The following is a 22,371-nucleotide window of genomic DNA, read 5'->3' on the forward strand; positions in this document are numbered from 1 at the left end:
GAGGATGGGATTTTTTTTTTTAAAAGCTTTCAGGTTAGTCCACCATTGAAGCCAAGGGAGGGACATGGAGGCAGGAACTAAAGCACAGACCACTGAGGGGTGCTGCTTACTGGTGACTGGCTCGGCCCTCATGGCTTCCTCAGCTTGTTTTCTTATATGATCCAGGAGCACCTGCCCAAGGGTGGAACTTCCCACTGAGGGCTGGGCCCTCCCACATCAATCACTGATCAAGAGAATGTTCTGCAGAGATGCCCACAGGCCAAGCTGTTGTGGGCAATTCTCAATTGAGGTTCCCTCTTCCCAGATGACTCCAGTCTGTGTCAAGTTGACAAAGACTAACTGGCACAGGTACCCAGAGATTTGCTATTCAAAGTATCAATCAATTAGATTATTCTTCAACTAGCTAAGCATAGCATTTATGTCTTCTCAATGGCATACTGTATTCTCTCCCACCGATCAGCTTTTAATATGTGACCTGATAATGTATTGATTCTATCCTTCCCCAGACTAGAAGCCCAGAGTCATGCTATGATATACTGTTGCATTACCAGGCCCCAGTAAGGGAGTATAAACATTGTTTGGCTAATGAAGGATATAATCTCTAAAGATTTAATTATCAACAGGCCCTATACAGTGCATACATGGAACCCTCTCACAAGCTTCTTCTTTTCCGAGAAGCAAGGTCAGTCTTAGTCTGAGGAGTCCCATTCCAATTCACAAGATTCTGAAGATCTAAAGCGTGGACCCAAATCGCAGTATTGTTACTAGACAGTATTGATTTAGAAACGACGTTTCGTCTATGGCCCTGGGGAACAAGGCGGCCCACCCCTTCAGTTTCAACCCCTAGGTTTTGATAAGTTAAAGGCAGGGAGACTTTGCTTTTTTATACAGACAGCAAGCTTGAGAACAGGTGGCAGCAGTGAGCCCATGTGTACTTTTCAAGGGTCTGTGGAACATAGCTTGTGTCTTCTGAGCCCTATATTCTGGAGCTATCTGTAGCAGCATGTGACCCGCTAGTCTGGAGTGGCCCTGTAGGACACTTAGCTTTTACTGACACTAGCAGCCATCCCTCTCCAGCACTGCCCATGGCAGTGTTGGGCAACACCCTGCTCACACTTGCAACTGAAGAGGCCAGTTAATGGCTGCTGCTGGTCCACAATTTTACCTTCACCTTCACAGTGGGGAGGGGGTCATAGAGGAATGTTGCCAGCCCTCCCCACACCCTCATATGATAGTTACAAAGACACAAAAAACACTCCTTGTTTTAGAACACAAATACATAAATTTTTAATCTGCGAAAAATACAAAATGAAACCATGTACAAGTTATGTACAAACCCTTTTTACAAGACAAGAGAGTTATCACTGGCTGTCACAGATGACAGAGTTGGGTAGGTCATTTCAGAGCACCAGCATTTATTCTCTTCTCCAGTTACTGTCTGGTCACATAATTCATCATAGCCACAGTCACCATGCCAGCAATCAGTGTGTGAAAGACAGATGAAGAAACCACGCTCTTTTCCCTTAATGAACATGTTGTAGGCTGACCTGTGCAAATGTGTACCTCTGAATTGGATTTTTTTTCCTTTGTCCCCTGAAGAAATCCCAAATGAAGGTTTTGGTGTTAAGTGGGGGAAATAGTCTCTTTCCAGCATCTGCATGGTGGGATGTGAGCCAGACACTTTAGGCAGGATGTGATTGTACCACCTGGGAATGCAAGGTTTTTAATTAGGATTTCCGGGCAGATCTGGGTTTCTATGTGAAATGTTGCAGTTCTGTCTGGTCCAATGAGTACAGAGCGGAAGGAAGAGAAGAACTGAGGTATTGGGGTAGGAAAGGCTCTGGCTTATTGTCGACCTGTGTCTTGATCTGTCTATTGTAGGGGCTCCTTTCCCTGATGACTAAATCCTCAAACTGACCCTGGATCCCAAGGGCAGGAAGCTCTGGGTTGCTTTGGCAGGCATGTGTGATGTGTGTGTACATTTATATCCAAGACTCTAAACAACAGGACTGGTCCTGTTTCCTAAGACAGGTCCTGGAAAGCTTTGGGGGTCAGCTTTGGAGAACAAGAAGAAACACAGAAGTGCCTCAGGGGATATGCCAGGAGAAAAAGCTTTTCAATTTACATTCTACCTAGAAATAAGATCAGTTTTCACCTGGGCAAAAAGCTCCGCTGTATACACTGATCCAGAAAAGCCATCAGAGCAAGGTGACTTTAGCATTTTGTGTATTGAAATTCTTGCAGCTAGAGGGGTCTGGGTGTGCTATGCATGAGGGATGAAGAGCAATGGGGTGACATGAATGGACAGGAGAGATCACCTCAAGACCCCTCTTTCTGTGGGTACTTCAGAAGGCTTGCTGATGACCTAGATGTCTCGTATATCCTTCATTTCCATGGTGTACAACGTGACATAGAGTAGTCTGTTAGTTTCCCACCCAGTACAGTCCTCAAGGCAACCACTGGAGAAAAAGACAAGGGGGAAATTGGTCCTTCCAGTCTGCCTCATTACTTCGGAGTCCCAAGTTCAGATACCCTTCATCTCAACCCTCATGGATGCCTCTTTCTATCTTCAAATCCCTTTCTCTTTCCCATTCTCCAAGGACTGAATAGATCTGTCCTAATTGCATCAGCTTGGCTTGCACTTCTGAGCCCCTGAAAACTTGGTCATAGCCCCCCAGACAGATCTACTTACCCATCATCCAAACCTATGCTTTCTCCTTTATTGAACTCAACCAGGCTTCTCCCTTTATAAGTATCTGGTGTGTGAGGGGCAGGGCAGGGCTTCCATAGGGCCAAGGCTTCCCAAAGTATCTTCTCAACTCTGCCTGCATCCTCAGCCCAGGACAACTTTCTAGTGGGGAAGGTTCTCTCTACTCCTTTGTATTAGGAAGACAGCAGTCTATTTCTCAGCTGCCTGAGTTCCTACCTCACATTCTTATTGTCTCCTCTTCTTTTCTGTCCTTCTGCATTGCCCTGTCCTTGGGGGTCTGCAGTAAGCATTTCCTTTACAAAGAATCCGTCACTCATAGAGCCCAACTCAAACTTCCACAGCTGTTACAATCCGTAATATTTATTCATCATGCACACCACATTTATTGAAAAAGTCTTTATTGGATGTCTGTTGTGCATGGCATGTCTTCTGTTCCCAAGAAGAGACACGAGCTGTCCAGCAACAAGTGCACAGGGACTCCTTTATAAAGTCATGAAATCCATCCATATTCCCAGATGAGCTGGGATGTTGCCCCTCAGCTTACCTAACTCTGAAACCCTATCTATTCTACAAAGCTTGATTTACCACTTCATCCCATAACACTGTTTGCTCCTTCTCCTCCTGCTCCATTGGAAGACAGTGTTGTATACATGCTTACTCTTCCTCTGCTGACCCTTTAGGGCTTGCTTTTAAGCTTACTGCAAGGAAGACTGCATCATACTCATTCCTCCAACCTGGTCCATTCCTCTAAAAACCGTGTGCTGGTGCTGTATACGATTTCCAAGTTGCCAGATCACCTGACCAAACGCTTTCATAATGTTGGAAGTTGGAAGGCCTGCATTCTTGATTATTCGATGATTTGTTGGCAGTCTACTGGGTGTCCTTATTACATTAATGTCTGTAAAATAGTATAGCCAGCAGGTTTCATTGAAACAATCTGAAAATCTATTCCTTCCCTTTAATCCATGTGGTGGATCTACAACTGAGAAGGTAGTAATTGAGGACCCCACAGGGACGTTGTATGCCTGGCAGGGAGAAAATGCAGGAAGGCAGGTGTTCTGTTTGATGAGCTGCTGTTGAGTGCAACCCAGAGGACTTCACACTGCTGAGAGAATTTTCTGCTAGAAAGCCTATGTCTCTGCGATACCTTCCAAAAAGAACTGGCCATCTCAAAAGCTTCAACCCCAAAAGGGCACCGTCACCGCTGCCCATCACTCTTTGTTCAGACCTTTCAGTGACTCTCTCCAACTTTCTAAATCAATGCCCCACTTTTTAATGTGGCTCTTCAACCACCTACTTTCTATCTTTGTCCATGAAGTGTTGTCATAGTTTTTTCTCAGCTTGTGGACACAGACTTATTACTGAAGGTAAGTTGCTCATATATCAAAATCACCTGGGTATCAGTGCATTATAATCCCTTAAGCTCCTTCTCATTGGAAAATCCTCAGGATCCTTATGCCTCCATTCAAACCACGTATTTTCTATTGGACAGCCTCCACCGCTCATCCAAGATTGGGTGCCTATCATGTTTCCCATTTGGGGTTCAAGGGAACCTCTTCTTTTCATCCTCGGCACCACCTCTTGCCAGGGCTCCTATCTCTTTTTTGTTCTTCTCTATAACTTTCTGATGTACACCCTGAGTTACCCCCTTTCAGGCCCATTGTTATCCTCAAAAGCATAGTTGAGAAAGGATGGTCTAGAACAAAGAGTGTAAATGAGAATTATTTCCCCATAAAGCCACGTGAGGCTGGAATATGGGGGAGCTCCTAACTAGTGTAGGGCTAAAGGCCTTTGGCCACATAGGTCCCTTTTTAAATATTTTTTAAAATCACTCTTATCATGGGTATTGGAAAATAAAATTTAAAATGTCCTCTGCATTGCCGTATTTTAATGGTAATCTTGGAATTATTAATAGCTTGCAATGCATGGGCAACAACCAGTTAGGATAAACTTGGCTTAAACAACTTTACCACTCAGCTAGAAAGTCTACATTTCTGGGCTACCACTTCCTGAGAGAACAGAACACCTCAAAAGCTTCAACCGTGAAGAGCACAGCCATCGTGGCCCATCGCTGTTCAGACCTCTCAGTGACTTTCACTCTCTAAACCAATGTTTTAAACAAAGAAATCCAAAGGGGCTCCTCATTGTATCAACTAACCATGGGATTTTAGTGAGAAATTATTCTGTTTTATATCAGAAAACCCCTGTTAAGAACACGGGATAGACAGCAGGGGCAGAAAAGGAACACAGTAGAAAAGTTCAAAGTAATTTCTCAGTTCCTCTAAGTTTTGAAAAATGATGGGTCGACCCTTGAATAGTAAGGGCCACTGTATCAGTGACTTTACCACTCTCCCAAGGGCAGAAAATATGAATAAAATAAAAAATGAGCAGATCTGGGCCTGGAACTCAGTGTTCCATGAATTTGTGTGATCTCTTGGTAGTCAAGACGATACCCTGCCATTTAGTTGATACTGTTTTCCTTTGAGCTTTTCTACCTCTTTCTATGTTTCTTTCAACAAGGTTCTCCTTGATGATGAAAATGACAGATCACGGTTACACTTATGAATGCAAGTAGCAAAAGACCGTGTATTAATGAAAGCAAACCAAACCAAACTGGAAATGAAATGAGAAAGCGGATGTGGGGGGACATTAATGGAATAACAGCAGGAGAGGATGGGTGTCCAGACTCTCTCTACATACTATTGGAGAGGTGGGCTAGAGATGAAGAGACTAGCCAAAACTGTGCCGCACTAAGAGACAGGGATGGTGGGGAGGGAGCAAGGTTGTAAAGAGAAACCTAGACCAACCAAACCAGCTCATCAGTGATGGAGTTGAAGCTAACTGCAAACCTTGGCATCTCAAATCTAAGCACTTCCAAGTTGAAAAGCACAGGAACGAACCTGACTCTTCTATGTCCAGAGCAGAAAGTGGATGCTGGGTTCAGCTCAGAAGGGCTACATGGGTGACATTGCCAGAAGACCCATGATTACAGCTCTGGAAAAGATTGTCTCCAAGGGCTTGGCTGAGGCAAGGCTATTATTGTCTTAGTCGGTCTGAAAGAGACCTTAGCCATCTCAAGGAATCACCCTCAGTGATTTCAGCCACTGAGACTTGGAGGATTTAAAGAACATTTTCATAGTTAAGAGCTAATTGTGTCTGGATGCTCTTGAACCTTCAAATCAGGCACACTTGGGACAGTTTTGGTTTTCCATTCAAAATATCCCTAATTTCATACATTTTTCACTCTCCACTTCAACTCAATGGAAACTACTCCAATTCTGTGCTTAAAGTCTTCCATCACTTAAAAAAAAAAATCAAAGGAACAAAACCAAAGTAGAACTTGTGGGAGGAAGGCTGTTCTTCCGGGTTACAATCAGTCACAATCAGTCTTAAACATAAAACACCTTCAGTGAATGCATTCTATGTGCTACAGCAGGGGAGGATCGTCTGAAATATAATTGCTTAAACAAAAGCACATTGAAGCACATTGCTTCCATGAGAAGGATGGTGAGGGCAACGATGTGCACAGACACGGATAGTTTATGTTTTACAAACGGCCTGAGTCCCAAAGCACTCAAGCATCATTAATTTGCCAAGATGACTTTTCTGGAATCCTAAACAGGGACTGGAGAGCAGAGCTTTCTATTGTGGAATATTCCAAAGAAGACCACCATTGGCCTAAGGTGAATGTGGTTGAAAAGTCAGGTTTTTTTACCCTTCAGAGGACTCAGAACTCAACAAATAGAAACAAATTGGGAACTTTAGGAGATGCCTTGAGCCTTTCAGTTATTTTTAACAAATGTTATTTATATTTCAATTGCTTGGCCTTGAGTTTTTGCCAAAGGTGCCACCGCCAGGTCATTTCTCCTGTCACCTTAGGATCATGCTTGATTTGTTCTTTCTTTATTGCTCAACCTTTGAAGAAAATATAATTGTTATCTTGGGGTCTTGAAAGCTGCTTAGTGAACTGAGGGAGTCCCTTACTGTAGGAAACTATCATTGTAGCCATGGTGGTTAAGAAACCAGTTGCGATTTAAATCTCTAGCTATCCTGGGAAATGGGGATGGAGTGATGCTTCTCCTTCCTGCCTTGCATGGAGGATGTTGAGACTGTTACTCTTCTAATGGAAGATTATGTAGGTAAATAGCATTGATTGCCATGGGAGATCAAAGAACTAAGACAAATTTAGAGGAGGTTAATAGGAATGGGTGTGAAGAAGAGCCTACTATGGTTCAGGAAGGAAAGAAGAGCGTGGACTGACATGAATGTACTTAGGTAACCCCAATGCAAAATCATGATATTAAAGGAAGTCTTAGCTTTCAGGAATGCTGTCAATACCCTGGCAGTGGATTCTCCCCACCAACACATTTGAGTTTTGTTGGAAACCAAGAAATGTTTATAAGCCTGAATATAGACTGCTGACGTCATTTTAGCCTGAGTAGACTAGTGATTGATTATAAATATTTTTGTGTTAACAATCCAATTGGACACACATTATATTCACAATACTTTTATAGAGCTAATTCTACAAAATGTGACAACAGAGTAACCACGGTCCGACGCGTCACTGCAGGACAATGCCTACGAGGGGAAGCACAGCTACATCGGCTCTGCAGGGAGTGGACAGAGGTGGAAGCTCATTTGGCCTACACTGGTATTGGAGTCCTCAGTGGACATATGTTTTCATGGTGATCACATTGCTTTGCTCTGATCTGATTTGTACTACCATAACTAGGTACCACAGAGTCATGGGCATCTAAAACGTTAATGGAGATGTCATGGAACTTGAGGGGCTATTTTGGTTAGATCCAGGAAGTGTCCACATTTTACATTTTTAAGGAAATAGAAATCACAGTCACGCCCATGCTTCTCCAGAGACCCTGATGATCATATCAGAGGTTGATCACTCTGAAGGTGAAAGACTTTCTGAGTCACTGGAAAGAAACAGTTGTTGAGTGACTATACACTGGGCATGCATGCAAGAGCAGAGCTCAGACATCACAATTGCATCTGATGGCTAGGAAAATCTTTTGACCACAGGTGGAAGTGGCTGATACATTTTATTTCATTGCTGGTAATTTTCAAAGGCCTTTTTCTAACAGTCTATGTTAAGAGCATGACTTACTTTCCTTTTGGTTGGTATTGGTTTTGCAAATATTTTTAGCGAGTTTGAATGTTTTGTCCCAGCAATTCAACCAAGGAAATCCAGCAAATGAAAATCTGAGCTAAAGTCATCTCTTTGACAGTGGACATTGTCTGACATCTAAACAAATACTTCATGCTAAGCATGAGTACTTCTTAGATTCCAGTGTTAGGTAAAAGTACTCGTTGACATTCACAAACTTCCAGGCTAATAGCTCTGAATGGGGAAGAGAATTCACCAGATCCTCCCACAGTTGACATAACTTGCTTGGGTGATTTAGAAGTATGAAATGGGGAGCAGAAGAGCTTGGAGGAGGCCCCGCCATGAGAACAACAAACACAGCCTGCTCTTGGTGCACAACGTCAGCATCCTAGGTGCGCCTATAACCCTTCCCCATAGCTTGAGGTGGCTGCTTAAACCTGATCTGGCAACTGCAGAAAAAGCTGCAAGAAGCTCTTTCCTCTAAATATATGAACAAAGGATAAGAAATGCTGGATGAAAATGGAAACTACAAAGAACTGACTTTCAACTGTGAAGATAAGTAAGTTTGATTTGTTAAGAGCTGGTGTCAATCCAGATCAAAACACACACCCATCCAGGGGAGAGGCAAATATTCATCTCTGCTCTTTTGACTTTTCTTTTGAGTTCCTAAAACATGGGTGTACATTGTTGACTACCTTCAAATTCTTTTTGAAATCAATTTTCCTTAATTACAAATCAGGGTGGTGACCATCATTCTCCTCAAAGAAAAAGAGAGAAAGGAGAGAAATACACATTAAGGAATCTGGCCACTTACTCATTTTGATTTTTACATTGCTGTGATATATGGGAAGATATCTGGCAATGAAAAAAAGAAAAGAAAAGAAAAATATATTTTCTTTCTAATAAATAAAAATAATTTAAAATGCTAGAAGCTATACATGACTATTTTAGTATGTTCATTTATAAATGAAATCATTTTGTTTTCCAAAATACATGGAAGCAATATTCAAGGCAAAGAGAAAGATCTGTCTACTTTATTTTCTTGCAATTCTTGCTTACTCTAGTGTTTCCACCAGTGATTCAGCATGGAAGAGGAAGAAAAGTCACGTCACCATTTATGAAGTTTGTCAGGCTTTAAAAAAATAGTTCTGGTCTCCTGGGAGTCAACATTCATCTTCAACTTCTCTGATTGGAGGGATCAAGCTGCTTGTGGATTTATATTGGTTGATCTGGTTAGCCATGTGGGTACTCATGGGCTTGATTTGAATGTTTCTGGGATAGGCATTATCCGGTTCATCTGTAAACCATTTCTTTTCTGCTAAAGGGCAAAATGGATAGAGAACAAGAAGGAGAAATGAGAAGCTTAATTAGTCCTAGGTTAAGCTTTTGGAAAGTTCATTGAAAATGCATAAAGGTAATCAATAGAAGCTGACAGTGAGTAATTGCTAAGACAGTGCAGTGTACAGAAGCCCCCAGAACCTGAACCATGCCTCTTTCCTGGAGCAAGTGAAGAACAAAATGGATGTGCTATTGAGATTGGGAGATGCTAGAAGTAGGTCAACCGTGAAGACTAAGGTGGAGGAGATGGACATCATCCCTACTGCAGAACAATCAGTGCAGAATCTTGCCCAGCTTCTCCTCTTCCCAACCTGTTCTTGGTTTTGATACAACAGACTCAGAGGCAGATGTCAACTGTACCACTTCTGTCTTGTCTGAATCACTCTGATGGTCTTGCGGGGGGGTCCCTAAGGGAATCCCATAGAATTTGTTGGCCAATGAGAGTGAAAATCAGAATAGGAAACTGCTCTAAAAGGGAATTTTGAAATGGTTTTTATTTAAAGAAAGAGAAGTCTGTGGGTATGAAGTCACGGAAAGCATTCCAGGTGGCAGTGTCTCTGCTGACTATAATAACCCAAGCTGTCAGCAGAGAGCTGGTGGGGGCTTGCCACTTTCCTTTCCAGTCTAACTACAGAAATGGACTAGACAGACTGCTGAGTCAGGGCCTTTGGAGGGGGGCGGGGAGGGGGGTATCTCTGCAGAGGACCGGCCTCTTAGCTGGATTGTGCTATTTTACTGAGTTTAACTCTAATCTAGGCCCCTTTCTAGGACTGAAATTGTCTGAAAACTTGGCCATGTGCACAGATAGGAAGGGACTGGACAGTAGAATATCTAGCTTCGGGGAACATAGGCTTCATTACAGCGGCAGAGGGAGAGGAGAGAGGAAGGGAAACAACCTTCCAACTCATTCACTGCTCTAGAGACAATGGTCCCTCTGGCTTCCGTTTTTATTGCTTATGGAACAATTTACATCTGCCTTGTGTCTGGATGTGGACCTACCTGTTAAAATGATTGCCCAGCTGGCTTAGTGTGTGTGTGTGTGTGTGTGTGTGTGTGTGTGTGTGTGTGTGTGTGTGTGTGTGCGCGCGCGCTTATAAATTAAGCATCTGTGATTAACTCATGATCACTCCACTTTTTCCTTCTTGGTCTGTATGACTGCCATTTCCAATGCCCTCACTCCTCAGTGTGACTGCCTCTGGGGCTAGGGTATGATTGGGAAAAGCCTAAAGGAGGTTCAGCAGCTCAGTTTAGCCCTCAGGACACTTGCTACCTCTTGCGTGGTTCTCCCCATGATCCCTCCTGCTCTGGCTCTCCTACCTATTATAATTACGTTCACTTTGATTTGAACAGATTGGACGATAGGAATTCATAATGCTACATCCTCACAGCGAAGCTAACTGATTAAGTGCTTTAAATTATTCCCCCTGACAGAATGATAAAGTTACAATCTGTTCTGAGATGATCTACAGCTTGCCAGCCTCCTACAGCTTCTTTCTACATTCATTTATCTTTTTGTCAAGAGGAAGGTTTTTTTTTTCTCTCTAAGCTTCAATTCCATAGATCTTTTAAAGTCATCAGCACATCTGAATTATTAATGAGGCTTTAGAGGCAAGACTCCTGATGGGCTGGTTAAAAAAGGTTGTATAGAAATCTGGGACTGTGTACACATCAAAATAATTTCAGCTCCATTTAAAAAACCATTTAGTGCGAGTGTGACATAGATGAACCATTATGCATTTGTGGAAACCAATTTTTTTGTGATCTACGATTAAACTAACCTTTCAGAGAAGAGTAAAGTGTGATGGTTATCATGCTTTAAAAGCCTTGCCAGGTCTCTGAAACAATTTCCAACTCTGACTTTCTCAAACAGCTTATGTGCAGAGCTAAAGCTCAGAGAGGAGCCGGGTGTTTATGCTGTTCGCCCAAGCTGCCCTTGGCTCTGGCCGCACGGTCACACGGAATGATTTTGCTGAAGGGATTTGGTGCTGGGACATGCATGCCAGGTAGGGAGAGCAAGTCTTGCTGATGGAAAGGGGAATGTGTTTTGGGTGAAAGACCAAACAGCTGCAATTTGCTGAATTTTTTTTTTTTTTTTTTTTACAACTGCTGCAGAGAATAACTGTTGAGAATTCAGTATTTACAGTTCAATTCAAAGGGGGCATTTTGACCTTTTGCCAGGGAGAGAATATCTGTTTCCTCCATCTGTGTGTAAGAGAGACAGCATTATTGGCCTCATTTAAATTTCTTCTTTCTCTTTAAATTTCTTGCCACAAAAGACAACCTAGGCAGAACAGCCCCTGTGGTTTAGGGATGCAGCTTCAAGCAAGGGAAGAATTGTAGGCAAACACCACCTCTCCATCAGGAGGTGAGATTCTCGCCATCCCTGATAAGCCACTGTTTAATTCAGTGTCTCCTAAGCTCTAAATGCCTATGCTGTGGGAGGCCTGGTCAAGTGAGATGTTGAGGAAATTGAACTAGTGAGATGCTCTGGACCTTGTCTAAAATGTTTGGGGACAAAGGTCTCCCAAACAGCTTCAGAGGGAAGTACATTTTAATGGTCACTTCCACAGGGCTTCCATGGAATGTGCTTTGAGTAAGACAGTGACAATTTGGCATATGGAATCTTGTCATTCAAAGATGAAGCTGCACCAATGGATCACCACAAAACGGCACTAGGAAGCAGGAATTCTATTAAGTACTGAAGTGGGTAAGGGTATTCAATTCCAATGCTTGGCTTACTTTGGTGTTCTACGTGGCCTTATTTCATACCTAAGATGAGGAATTCTGTGGTCTGTGAGGGTCTTTTTGGTGCCAGACCTCCCCCAAAATAAATAAAAAACTTGTGTTCATAAACTTCTTATGGGATATATATATATATATATATATATATATATATATATATATATATATATATCTCCTATTCTGAAAACACTGTATGACCTATATATCTCCTATTCTGAGAACACTGTGTGACCTGTCAGGAACTTTTGTCACAAGGTAGTTAGAGTTAGGAAGGGAATGACATGTCACTAGCTCTGGTGAGCAGGCTGATATCACAAAATAAAATTGAGAAAATAACTACTAGTAAAATGACTGCTACATTTTTTTTTTGAGACAGGGTTTCTCTGTGTAGCCTTGACTGTCATAAAACTTGGTTTGTAGACCAGCCTGACCTCAAACTCATAGAGATCCACCTGCCTCTGCCTCTCAAGTGCTGGGATTAAAAGTGTTTGCCACCACCACCCAACTGCTACATTGTTGAGAGTGTCATGTTGTAGACCAACTAAGCCATTATGTATACTGTGAACACATCATGCGGAGGCCAGTAAAATGGCAGCATCTTGTGGTCTAGACTTGAGTGTACCTGGATCTCTCACATGCTATCTGCTCTGAAAAGGTTATGTAGAGTATCTTGTTATTCCTATCCTATAGAATAGGGCTGAGGAAATAGCCTTCCTAATCTTGTTGTCTAGGTCAATGGAACAGGTACCACTGGCTTACTACACATCCAGTTACATGGTAAACAAATAATCTTGGCTAAGTTTGTTAATGGTATCACATGAAAGGGACACTGTACTGTGGTGACTAAACTACGCTCTTTGGTGTTCTTCAGATTCCATGTGGGTCGTATGGAGATGCTAGTATCCCCTACATCTGGTTAGAGCAGGAGAGCCGGATGTGTTTACAACTGTAATGTGCTGAACACAACAGCCATAATGACTGTCTTGAGCATTAGCTTTAAAGCTAGCATTGATATGAGTAGGATGTAGAGGTAGGTGGTACCTTCTGCATGTTGTGTTTACAAATGAAGTTCTTCGATGGAGGAGCCAGAGGCAGAGACCTAGGATGTATAAATTGGGGGCTTGCCTGAACAATGTAGATTGGGGTAACAGAGATGACCCAGGAGCATCTTCCAGATAGTCTTCATCTGGAAGGTGAATGAGAGGAAGGGCTAATACGGTGTTACGTTGGGGAAGTCAGGGCTGTCATGCAGTGGGTCTTTGTTTCTGACAACAGTTTTTACTTGATGAATGCTCTGCCCCTTGGAGAACCATCTGTGCCTTCCATCGCTAGTATAAGAAAATGATGGAGTCTAGAACAAGGGCTGGATTTTCTTCCTGGAGGAGAGTTACTATGGTTAGGAATGGCTGAGCTACCCGAAACTCCACAAGCAGAGGGAGAAACAGCTGCACTGTGAACACAGAGCTTTTGCTGACTCCGTGGGTTATCAGTGCTGTGGGCTTCAGCTTTTTTACGCAACTACTCCCCCAAGAAGACTGCAGGAAAGGGGAATGGATGACACACTGAATGCACTTGGAACAATAGGCTCTCTGTAGCACCACGAGCTGAGGCTCTGAGAGCAGAGGCATGGATAGAAAAGACCCCATTTGGGTGGTAAGGACAATGAGACAGCAATGGCTCCAAGGAGCTCCAGCCTAGGAGGGCAACTCTGTGTGGTTTCCTGGATTACATTTCTGATAGGCAGGGTGGTGTTCTTCCTCTGCTCACAAAACCCTGATGCCTCCCAGGCAGAACTATGCATCCTGCCTCCCCTCTTCTTCTGCCTCAGCAGAACATAGCCGTTCTATAGACACAAGCATGGTTTCTACCAGACCCAGACAAGTTTCCTTTGATCTCACTTCCCTATGATGGCCCACAATGATGGTCTATCTCTGCATCCTTGCATCCAGTCCAACCCTGAGGATACTCTTTCCTCTTAGGTAGCAGGAGTTTCTCTCGCTCACCGCCATGTGCAGCCTCCTTATGGGAGATACTTAACCAGCTTAGTGACAGGTGCCCACAGCTACTTCCTTATCATATTACGACAAAGCAGGCATTGGCTGATGGAAGCTGGTGGAGAAATTGATTTGTACCCTGTCTTATCTTCCATTCCCTGAAGTTTCTGTACGTTCTTGTTCTTCAAGGAGCCTGTTGCTATAGGAACCTGGAAGGTTGATATAATTATCTCTATTGGGATACCAACACCTTTAAGGCATTCCCTGTGCTGAAGGAGAGTCAGTCAAAGGTTCCTCTGGTCACCTAGGATCTCCATAATGCTGCCAACAGGCATAGGCAGTCTCTAGTCACTAAGCTCACAGGGCTTGTTCCCTGGCTTGGAAGCAGAATCCGGCTCCAATAGCCTGACACCAGGAAATCAGCCATGTCAACACCTCAGGCATTAATTGCCACTTTTCCAAAAATAAACCAAGGGGATGTGGATAAATTATAAAACTGTTTAAAAGTGTGAAAATGATTAAGATGAGAGTCTTTTCAAATACATATCGTGATTACTCACTTTAATACTCTGAGTCGTAAGCCCTAACTTCAGAAAGGAATTTGAAAGGTCTCCAAAATACAGTGAAAACTGGGAAGTGCAAGGGTCCATTTGAACTAGATTTGAGAAGGACCTCAGGAGCAGCTGTTAGGATTGCTGACAGGGCCACAGTCAGGAAACAGCTGGTGCTGAAAAGATTTCTCTCCTACTTTACCAACTCACTCAACATTGTCCCTCTCCAAAGCCTGAGCAAATTGGACTAAATGGCTCAAAAACTGCTACTCTTCCAGAACTGGGAAGATTCCCGAGTTCCAAACTGATTCTTACTAAATGTGTGCATTTTCTCTTCACAGTGTTCTCTCACTCTCTACCATTTCATGTCTGTTTCTAGTCTGGGTGAGGGGGAATTAAGAAAGTGACTATGAAGAAGAAGTCGTCTGCCTCCTTCCTAAGAGAGCATCTGTTTTGAAAGAGGAACTTTGGAGGCAGATGGCAAACGATGGAGGAGAGTCTTCACTCGTTTAAGAAAGTATAATATAGAAGTTTCAGCTCTTAAGAGAGAACTCAACATGATCCCTTTGCCACCATCAGATAGATCCGTAGTCATCTCTGATCAGTTCTCAATGATCTGCAATTCCCCAGTGGGGAGTGTGTACCCAAAATCCAGGGAAAAACCCTGAATTGCATCTCATGTCACAGTCTGTGCCCATTCCAGTCAATTCCAGTCTCATCTACTGGAGCCACTAAGTGCATTAAAAAGACACTTTGGATTTACTTCTGTCTGCCCCCTTCGTGGTTGGGATTTAACAAACATCTGAAAGGCAGGTGGCAGGAGACCCATGAGTGCTGTCCAGACTGAGTCCCCAGCACTTTCATCACTGGACATGCGCTCTCAAGGTGATTCATACAGCTCAACAGCTTTGACTTGGGTTCAGAGGGATCAAACAGGAAAACAGACCAATGCATTTGCCATTAATAACCCTCCTACTACAGCTGAAAGGAGGCTCAACCATTGACAGAGAAGCACATTCGCCAAATGGAATAGCTGTGAATGCTTTACAGAAACAGTTATCAACTGGCATCATTGCTCGATTTGGTAGGTCTTGCCAAGATCAACACAGAGATGTGAACAGACCGATGGGGGCTGGTTTGGGGCGGTGGTGGTGGTGATGGGGGAAGTGGAGGAAGCTGGGTTTCTCAATGGGAAAATGCTTTTGGACTTGGGGCAAGGTACCAAGGTGGGCAGGGAGGCCACGTGCAGATTTGAAGGCAAGCCGGATGGAGAGAAGTTACCCCCAGATTCCCCAACCCCCCAAACCCAAGAACACCAAAACAAACTCTAAGGGGTCTAGCCATAGCAGCAGCACAGCCTCATTGCGCTGAGCAATTGAGAAAGTGGAGGAAGAAAAAGAAGGAAGGAAGGGAGAAAGGTGGAGGGGAGGGGAGGGGAGGGGGGGAGAGAAGCAAAACAAAATAAATGGAACCACAAACAGAACAATAGAAATAAAAATAAACAAACCAATAACAGAATAAAATTTGTAACTCCTTTTTTTTTTTTAATTCCACAAAAGTTTCACAAGGACAACGTTATAGAAGAAAACCCCCAGCAGTGGCTAGGTCATGCAGAACCATTAATTGTCATACCTTGGCCCATTCTAGTCATCCTTGTTGCACTTTAGAGAGAGAAGTAAGCTATGTGAGTTTTACAATGCTTTGAAACTGTCATATCTCCTGTCGAGCACTTTAACTGGCACATTCTTATAGTTATAAATGTTCTGAGGGCATAACTTCATAACCTCCTTTGCAAAGAAATGCATGAAGATCTCTCATGATCCAAAACTAGGGGATATGTATATATAGTTATATATATAGTCTTATATATATATAGTTATATATAAAGAGATAGATACATGTCATATATAAATCAAAATACATAAGGACAAAAATAATTTGAAAAAAAAATACTTCCACTCACAGGACTTTTGAATTTACACGTATACAACGACTCCCCACCCATTGCTGGTTGGAGTACTGCACTGCCCCTGTCTTTGGTGTGGGAGGAGGTGGAGGTTCTGACTGAGCCTCACTATTTTTGTCAGTAAAAGTGCTTGTCAATCACACAGCAAGCAAATCTCCAAAACCATCATGCCGGAGGGGACAGGGGATTCAAAATCTAAACCCAAAACAATCACCATAAAAACACCTTTTTAAAAAGAGATGCTACAGCTGTGACAGATTTCCCCCCTCCTTTCTACCCCCTATTCTATCCATTGGCTTTCTAAGTAAATGTCTCAAATAGGTTCGTATGCACCCAAGGCTAGTCTACCCATACCAGAATTTGGTGATGGTAAAGTTGGCCAGTTCCTCAGAACTCCTATTTCCCTAAAATGTAATGTGCATGCATAAAACATCTGATAATTGCAAATTGGGAAAAAGAGATCAGTCTACCTTCCCTCCCTTGTTGACTAACATTTAAAAAAAGAAAGAAAGAAAGAAAGAAAGAAAGGAAGGAAGGAAGAAAACAAAAGATAAAAAATAACTACTGAAATGTGCTTGGCTCCCTGTGGCAGCCTTCTCCTTCGCGTCTTGAAAGGACACGGAGAAGCTCTCTCTCCTGTCACTTGCTCACCTATGTGAATTGGCTGGATGTTAAGGAGGTTGCCTATGCAGAACTTCTCCTGCCAGCCTCTGCTTTGCGACAGAGCATCATACAGCTGTGCCAGCAATTTCAATGTGGTTGCTAGCTTTTGTCTTTGTTGAGTTAACCAACTGTGGTTCCATCCTCCTCCATCCTGATTTATCTAGCATGCTAGTGCCTACAAAAAAAGTGTTATCTGCCACTGGGTCTTTCTCCCTCTCACTCCGCCGCTGCCCCAGCCCAAATTCAACCTGGCCTTGGGGCCCTTGTTACTCAAACAAAGGGGAGTAAAAAGGTCCCCTGAGAATGCATGGAAAAATACTTGCTCTTTTCTGAGCATTATTTATTCTGTACATAAGGTAAGTGATTCACCTTTTAAAAGATGTAAAAGTCCCAGGAAGGCAGTTCTTAATGACTTACATCTGATATTTATGATACATATGGCTTTTCATCCCAAATGTCAAAAGTGAAAGAAAAAAAAAAACTGGCTATCCCTATGGCAGCATAAGGAGACAGAATAACAATTTAATATGCAACCAAACCTCTTTTCAGGTCAATGAAATGACTAGGATTTAATACATCCAGGAGTGGAAACCTGGTTTTCTCTTTGCGTTAAAGTTAGAAACCTTCTCTGGAACTCCTGAAAGAAGCTAGCTTTGAGACAAAAAGGCATTGGTGAATAAGTTAAAAAAAAAAAAACTCTGATGCTCTCTCAAAACAAGCAGGTACTTAATCATCTTCTGCACAGACTTTGAAAGCGTTTCAAATGTTTTGCGATACTTCAGCCCAGACTGGAAACGATCAATGCATTTTCATTGCTTTTGGTTGCTCGTTTCGAATGATCATGTGCTAACTTATTGTGTGTGTGTGTGTGTGTGTGTGTGTGTGTGTGTGTGTGTGTGTGTGTATAAAAAGAGAGAGAAAAGAAATAACAAAACAAAACAAAAAAATCAAAACCCAAAGCATTCTGATGATCTGGATAAATCAGAAAAAAAAAAAAAAAAAACAAACAAACGTGCTTTGCCTAACTGACACAGATCACAGGTGCTCCCTTCTAATCTGTGAACTCGTTCCTGAAGTGAGCTATTTACGTCTGGAGGATGCCTGTGGTTTATTTCCCCCCTAGGTTCATAAATAACTTTTGGTCCATCCGCTTATTTGCTGTTGTGTTCAAGGGTTTTATGGTGGCGAAATAAAAAGGACAGCCACATGCACACTATCATACATATGCAAAATGTGTAAAAAAAAAGAAAAAGAAAGAAAGAAAGAAAACAAAAGAAAAAAGAGGAGACTACAGGGAACAGGAGAGTTACTCTGTTGGAATACCAACTGGGGAAATGAGAAGCAGATACGGTTTCACACACGGTGCCGGTGGATACACATATCAAAGCCGCTCTTCCTGAACGTACTTCTGTTTGTCGCGAGATTCCCTGGACTTGGGCCGGTTCGGCCGATTTGCTGTAGACGGGATGGAGTGGACAGAGGAGCTCTTCTTACTGGAGGACTGGGAGGAGTGGGAGGAATGAGACAGGCTGGCCCGGGACTGGCCAGCGTTGTGGTCAAACTGCATCAGACAGAAGATCAGGTCTGTCGGGACGAGCTCGAACTCGTAGGGGGGATTGGTGATGACGTACCTAGACAGAGCAAGCAAAGGTGTCACAGGATGAGTCACAGGTGGAGCAGGCGCAGGACTCAACTCTCCCTGAGCAAAAAGAACTAATTGCCCGGCTGCTTCAATCTATCCGAGGAACTGGATGATATACTCCATCCAGCAGCCTCGCATTCTCTTCCAAATGAAAGGAAATCATCATGTTTAACTCAACAAGGCAGCCAGAAGCCCAGGCAAAGGTGCCAAGTTAGCGCTGGTAATGAAAAGGCCACACCATAATTCATATGAACCATATGCATTTTTCTGTACACGGGTCAAGTTCATGACAAACAGTCACCCAACTGCGCTGTCACTTCCATACCAAAATGTCCTGACCGTCACAGACACACACCACAGGGTCTCTGTTCGTCATGCCTAGTACCTCATCAACAGTGCCCTGGTTACAAGAGCTCCACCCAACTTCTCCCTATTAGATCAAGCTTTCTCTAGATGGCTTCAGTGATCACCATGTTGCCTCTGCAACAATGGATCTCAAGGTGTGGTCTCAGAGGTTCCCAGGAGACTAGGAAAAAAAATGCCGATTGTGGACCTGGGATAGAGCTCAGAGGCAGAACATTTGCCTTGCATGCAAGAGGCCCTGGATGTAATCAGTAGCACTGAAAAAAAAGGATGAAAGAAAGGAAGGAAGGAAAATGAAACAACTAAAATCAAAAGGAAAAAAGTTTAAGTAACCTCACCCTGATCAACTGACTCACAAGTCTAAGGTGGGGCTCAGTAATTTGGCCTTGGGAAGCTCTGTAGGTGAATGTCATAATCATTTCCATGTAGGAACACATTAGTCTTCAAATTTTGTTTTGTTTTTTTGAGACAGGGTTTCTCTGTGTAGCCCTGGCCATCCTGGAACTTGCTCTGTAGATCAGGCTGACCTTGAGATTTGCCTGCCTCTGCCTCTGCTGGGATTAAAGGAGTGCAGGACCACCACACTTGGCATTTGTCTGGAACAATTTTTAACTCTAGCCATGTACTGTAATTTTCAGCCATTAAGTATATAAGCATTGTTATATAATTTTGAAAAGTACATGTATGGTTTTTTTTTTCTACACACTATGGAAATTACTCTAATCACAGTATTTTTTAAATAATTTATTTTTATTTTGTGTGTGTTGGTGTTTTGCCTGCATGTATGTTTGCGTGTGGGTGTCAGATCCCCTGGAACTAGAGTTACAGACAGTTGTGAGTTACCATGTGGTGCTGGGAATTGAACCTGGGTCCTCTGGGAGAACAGACAGTGCTTTTAACTGCTGAGCCATCTCTCCAGCTCCCAGTATATATATATATATATATTAATCCTCTTAACGATTGTAATCTACAGATCTGAGAGTATTTTTACTCTACGGCACAGACTCCTGGATTTGGGTAATTCTAGGATTAATGTTTGTCTGCTATGAGTTTGTATTAAGGCTGTAAGGAAAAACACAACAAGCATCCCCAAACTGTCATATAGTTTTGTTTAAGGTGATAATATAAAAGTTTCTTAATTAAATATACGAAAGAAAGTGAGTCAATACAAAATATGTGAAGCAAAAAATATCATCAGTGTGAAGCATCTCCACATTTGGGACCAAGGAAGTGATGGGAGGAAACAAAGCTTGGGATTCTGACTTTTGTCAGGGGGTCAAGGTGCTACTTTCCAAAACACAAATTCTTCCCTCAGTGGCTACACATTCATTTTTAGTAACTTTAAAAAAAGAAATCATTCTCATAACTCCTCGGCTCAGTGTCAGATTTCATGTGGGCAGTGTGTTGAAGACATGCTCAAAGAGACCTTTGTCTGCAGGATATGACGGAGGGCATCGATGCCACTGCGTTCGGGTGAGATGGCAGAGTGGGGAAGGCACACTCACCTTTTTGTACACTGGCTGGGGGTGCTGAGGTGGGCATCTCTCAGCCGGTAAATTCCAAAACAAAGCATATTATACGTTTTCAGAGCTTTGCAGAACAGATCACCATAACAACCACCATCCTGGGAGACAACAAAGGAACCAAGAGAAACATCAGTTTTTGTTTGCCTGGGAATCCAGGTGTGTGTGTTGGGGGGGGCACCTTTTCATAAAGGCTTGTTTTCTTGTCTCCGTGGTTGGAGGATCTATGTCAAGAGACTGTAGCCGAGGACATCAGCCTGGCTAACAGCCTGGACCCAGTATGTTGGACTTTAGGGATCTGACAACCACAGGGCTTCCTCTGGTGTCCACACAGTTGTGTCTATAGCTCCAACTGGCTCTGTCTTTCTTCACCTGAGGTAGAGATGTGACACGGAAGGTCTCAGTTGTGTAGCTAGAGGGAAGAAAGGTACTCTGCAAAGCAAGGATTCTATTTCCCCCCCAGCTCAGCTGTGCCCACTGTGATGGGACCGTGTTGTCAAAACTGCCCAAGTGATAATGAAAATCACTGCAAGAATAAAAGAGCTCCCCCTCAAGCCCTATGGTGATAAGACTCTTTCAGATAAGGATGGTGTGAAAAGCACAATTTGCAGACCTCAGAGATGTCTAAGGGGAAGAGCATTTGGGAGTCTGCAGGGGAGGTACCTGGGACTCACTGTACTAATCAGTTCACAACCACCCTAAGTTCTGGGACTTAACTCGGAAGGTGAAACAACATGATTGTTTGCAAATGCATAGAAAATTCTGGGCTTCATGCAGATATGTGTCTCCAAGTAGACTGTATTATACAGAACAGCACAGCTGAGTGGATTCATTAGGAACCGCAGGAATGTATTTGTCTTTACTATCACTGGAATTGCCACGATGGGCATATTAGACAACAAATGGCCCCATATTTGTCCATTATTGAAAATATTAATCTGATTCCAGTGTATTAGCAAGGAAGTGATAAGGGTAAGAGTCACTGATTATGGAAGCTGACTTTCAAAACAGCTCCAGTCAAATATAGGTTCTGGTCCACAAATAGCCATTTGATGTGTTACAAAACAAGACCTTTGCCATGATGGGACATTCTGGGCAATATCATTATTCACGTGCAATAGGTATGTCATCCCCAAGGCTCATGGTTCCACCCCTTAAACACATCTATGCAGGTGAGTTTGGAATAATGGTCAAAGTGTCACACTTTTTCCAAAGTGTCTGACAAAGTAGAGTACAGAGTAATGAGTCCAGAGACCCCAAAGGGAAGCTCTGGACCCCCTCATTAAGGGAGGCCTAGGGAAGCATGACTGGATCCAAACTCAGAAATCCCAAGACCAAGGTTTTGAATTAGAGACCTCAAGACACGGAAAGGTACTAATTGAGATCCTGCCACTTTGGCCAGCGGTTTTACACACACACACACAACTGTCTTGGTGCTTCAAACCCACTGGTGCCTGGATGAAAAGATGCTATGTAGATGGATACTGATGATGAGAACTGCAGTACTGTGGCAAGGTTAGAAAGTTGCAGGTCCAGAAGCTAATTACCTTACCTTGGGCTAGTTCTAACCCTCTAGAACCGCCATTCCCTGCCCTCAGAACTAACGTCTTGTAGCTAATAGAAACCTTTTGGAATCTATTAACTTAGCAGACCACTAGCTTCCACCAACCCCAAATCTAAGCATGTCATCAGAGAGCGTCTTGCGCTGTAGGAAAGCTTCCCCCATCTTCTTGTATCTGCCTCTGATGGACCCA

General features: G+C 43.0%; 1 protein-coding gene across 26 annotated transcripts in view; it reads right to left on the reverse strand.

The window, feature by feature from the left end:
• Positions 1–1,259: 1,259 nt before the first annotated feature.
• Positions 1,260–22,371, reverse strand: part of Kcnma1 (potassium calcium-activated channel subfamily M alpha 1) — a 710,017-nt gene continuing 688,905 nt past the window's right edge. For 7 of the 26 annotated variants that reach the window (XM_052733616.1, XM_052733593.1, XM_052733589.1 and 4 more), the window contains 4 exons: positions 20,600–20,718; positions 18,496–18,720; positions 16,093–16,121; positions 1,260–9,153 (listed from right to left, as the gene is read on the reverse strand). In XM_052733616.1, coding sequence (XP_052589576.1) covers positions 8,999–9,153; positions 16,093–16,121; positions 18,496–18,720; positions 20,600–20,718 — 528 coding nt within the window. In that variant the 3' untranslated portion in view covers positions 1,260–8,998. Of the gene's footprint in view, positions 9,154–16,092; positions 18,721–20,599; positions 20,719–22,371 lie in introns of those variants that run through there. The other 19 variants (XM_052733604.1, XM_052733602.1, XM_052733614.1 and 16 more) reach the window with 4 other exon arrangements.

This window comes from Peromyscus californicus, unplaced genomic scaffold (genome assembly GCF_007827085.1).
Source record: "Peromyscus californicus insignis strain IS unplaced genomic scaffold, ASM782708v3 Scaffold_12__1_contigs__length_115047231, whole genome shotgun sequence".
NCBI lineage: Eukaryota > Metazoa > Chordata > Mammalia > Rodentia > Cricetidae > Peromyscus > Peromyscus californicus.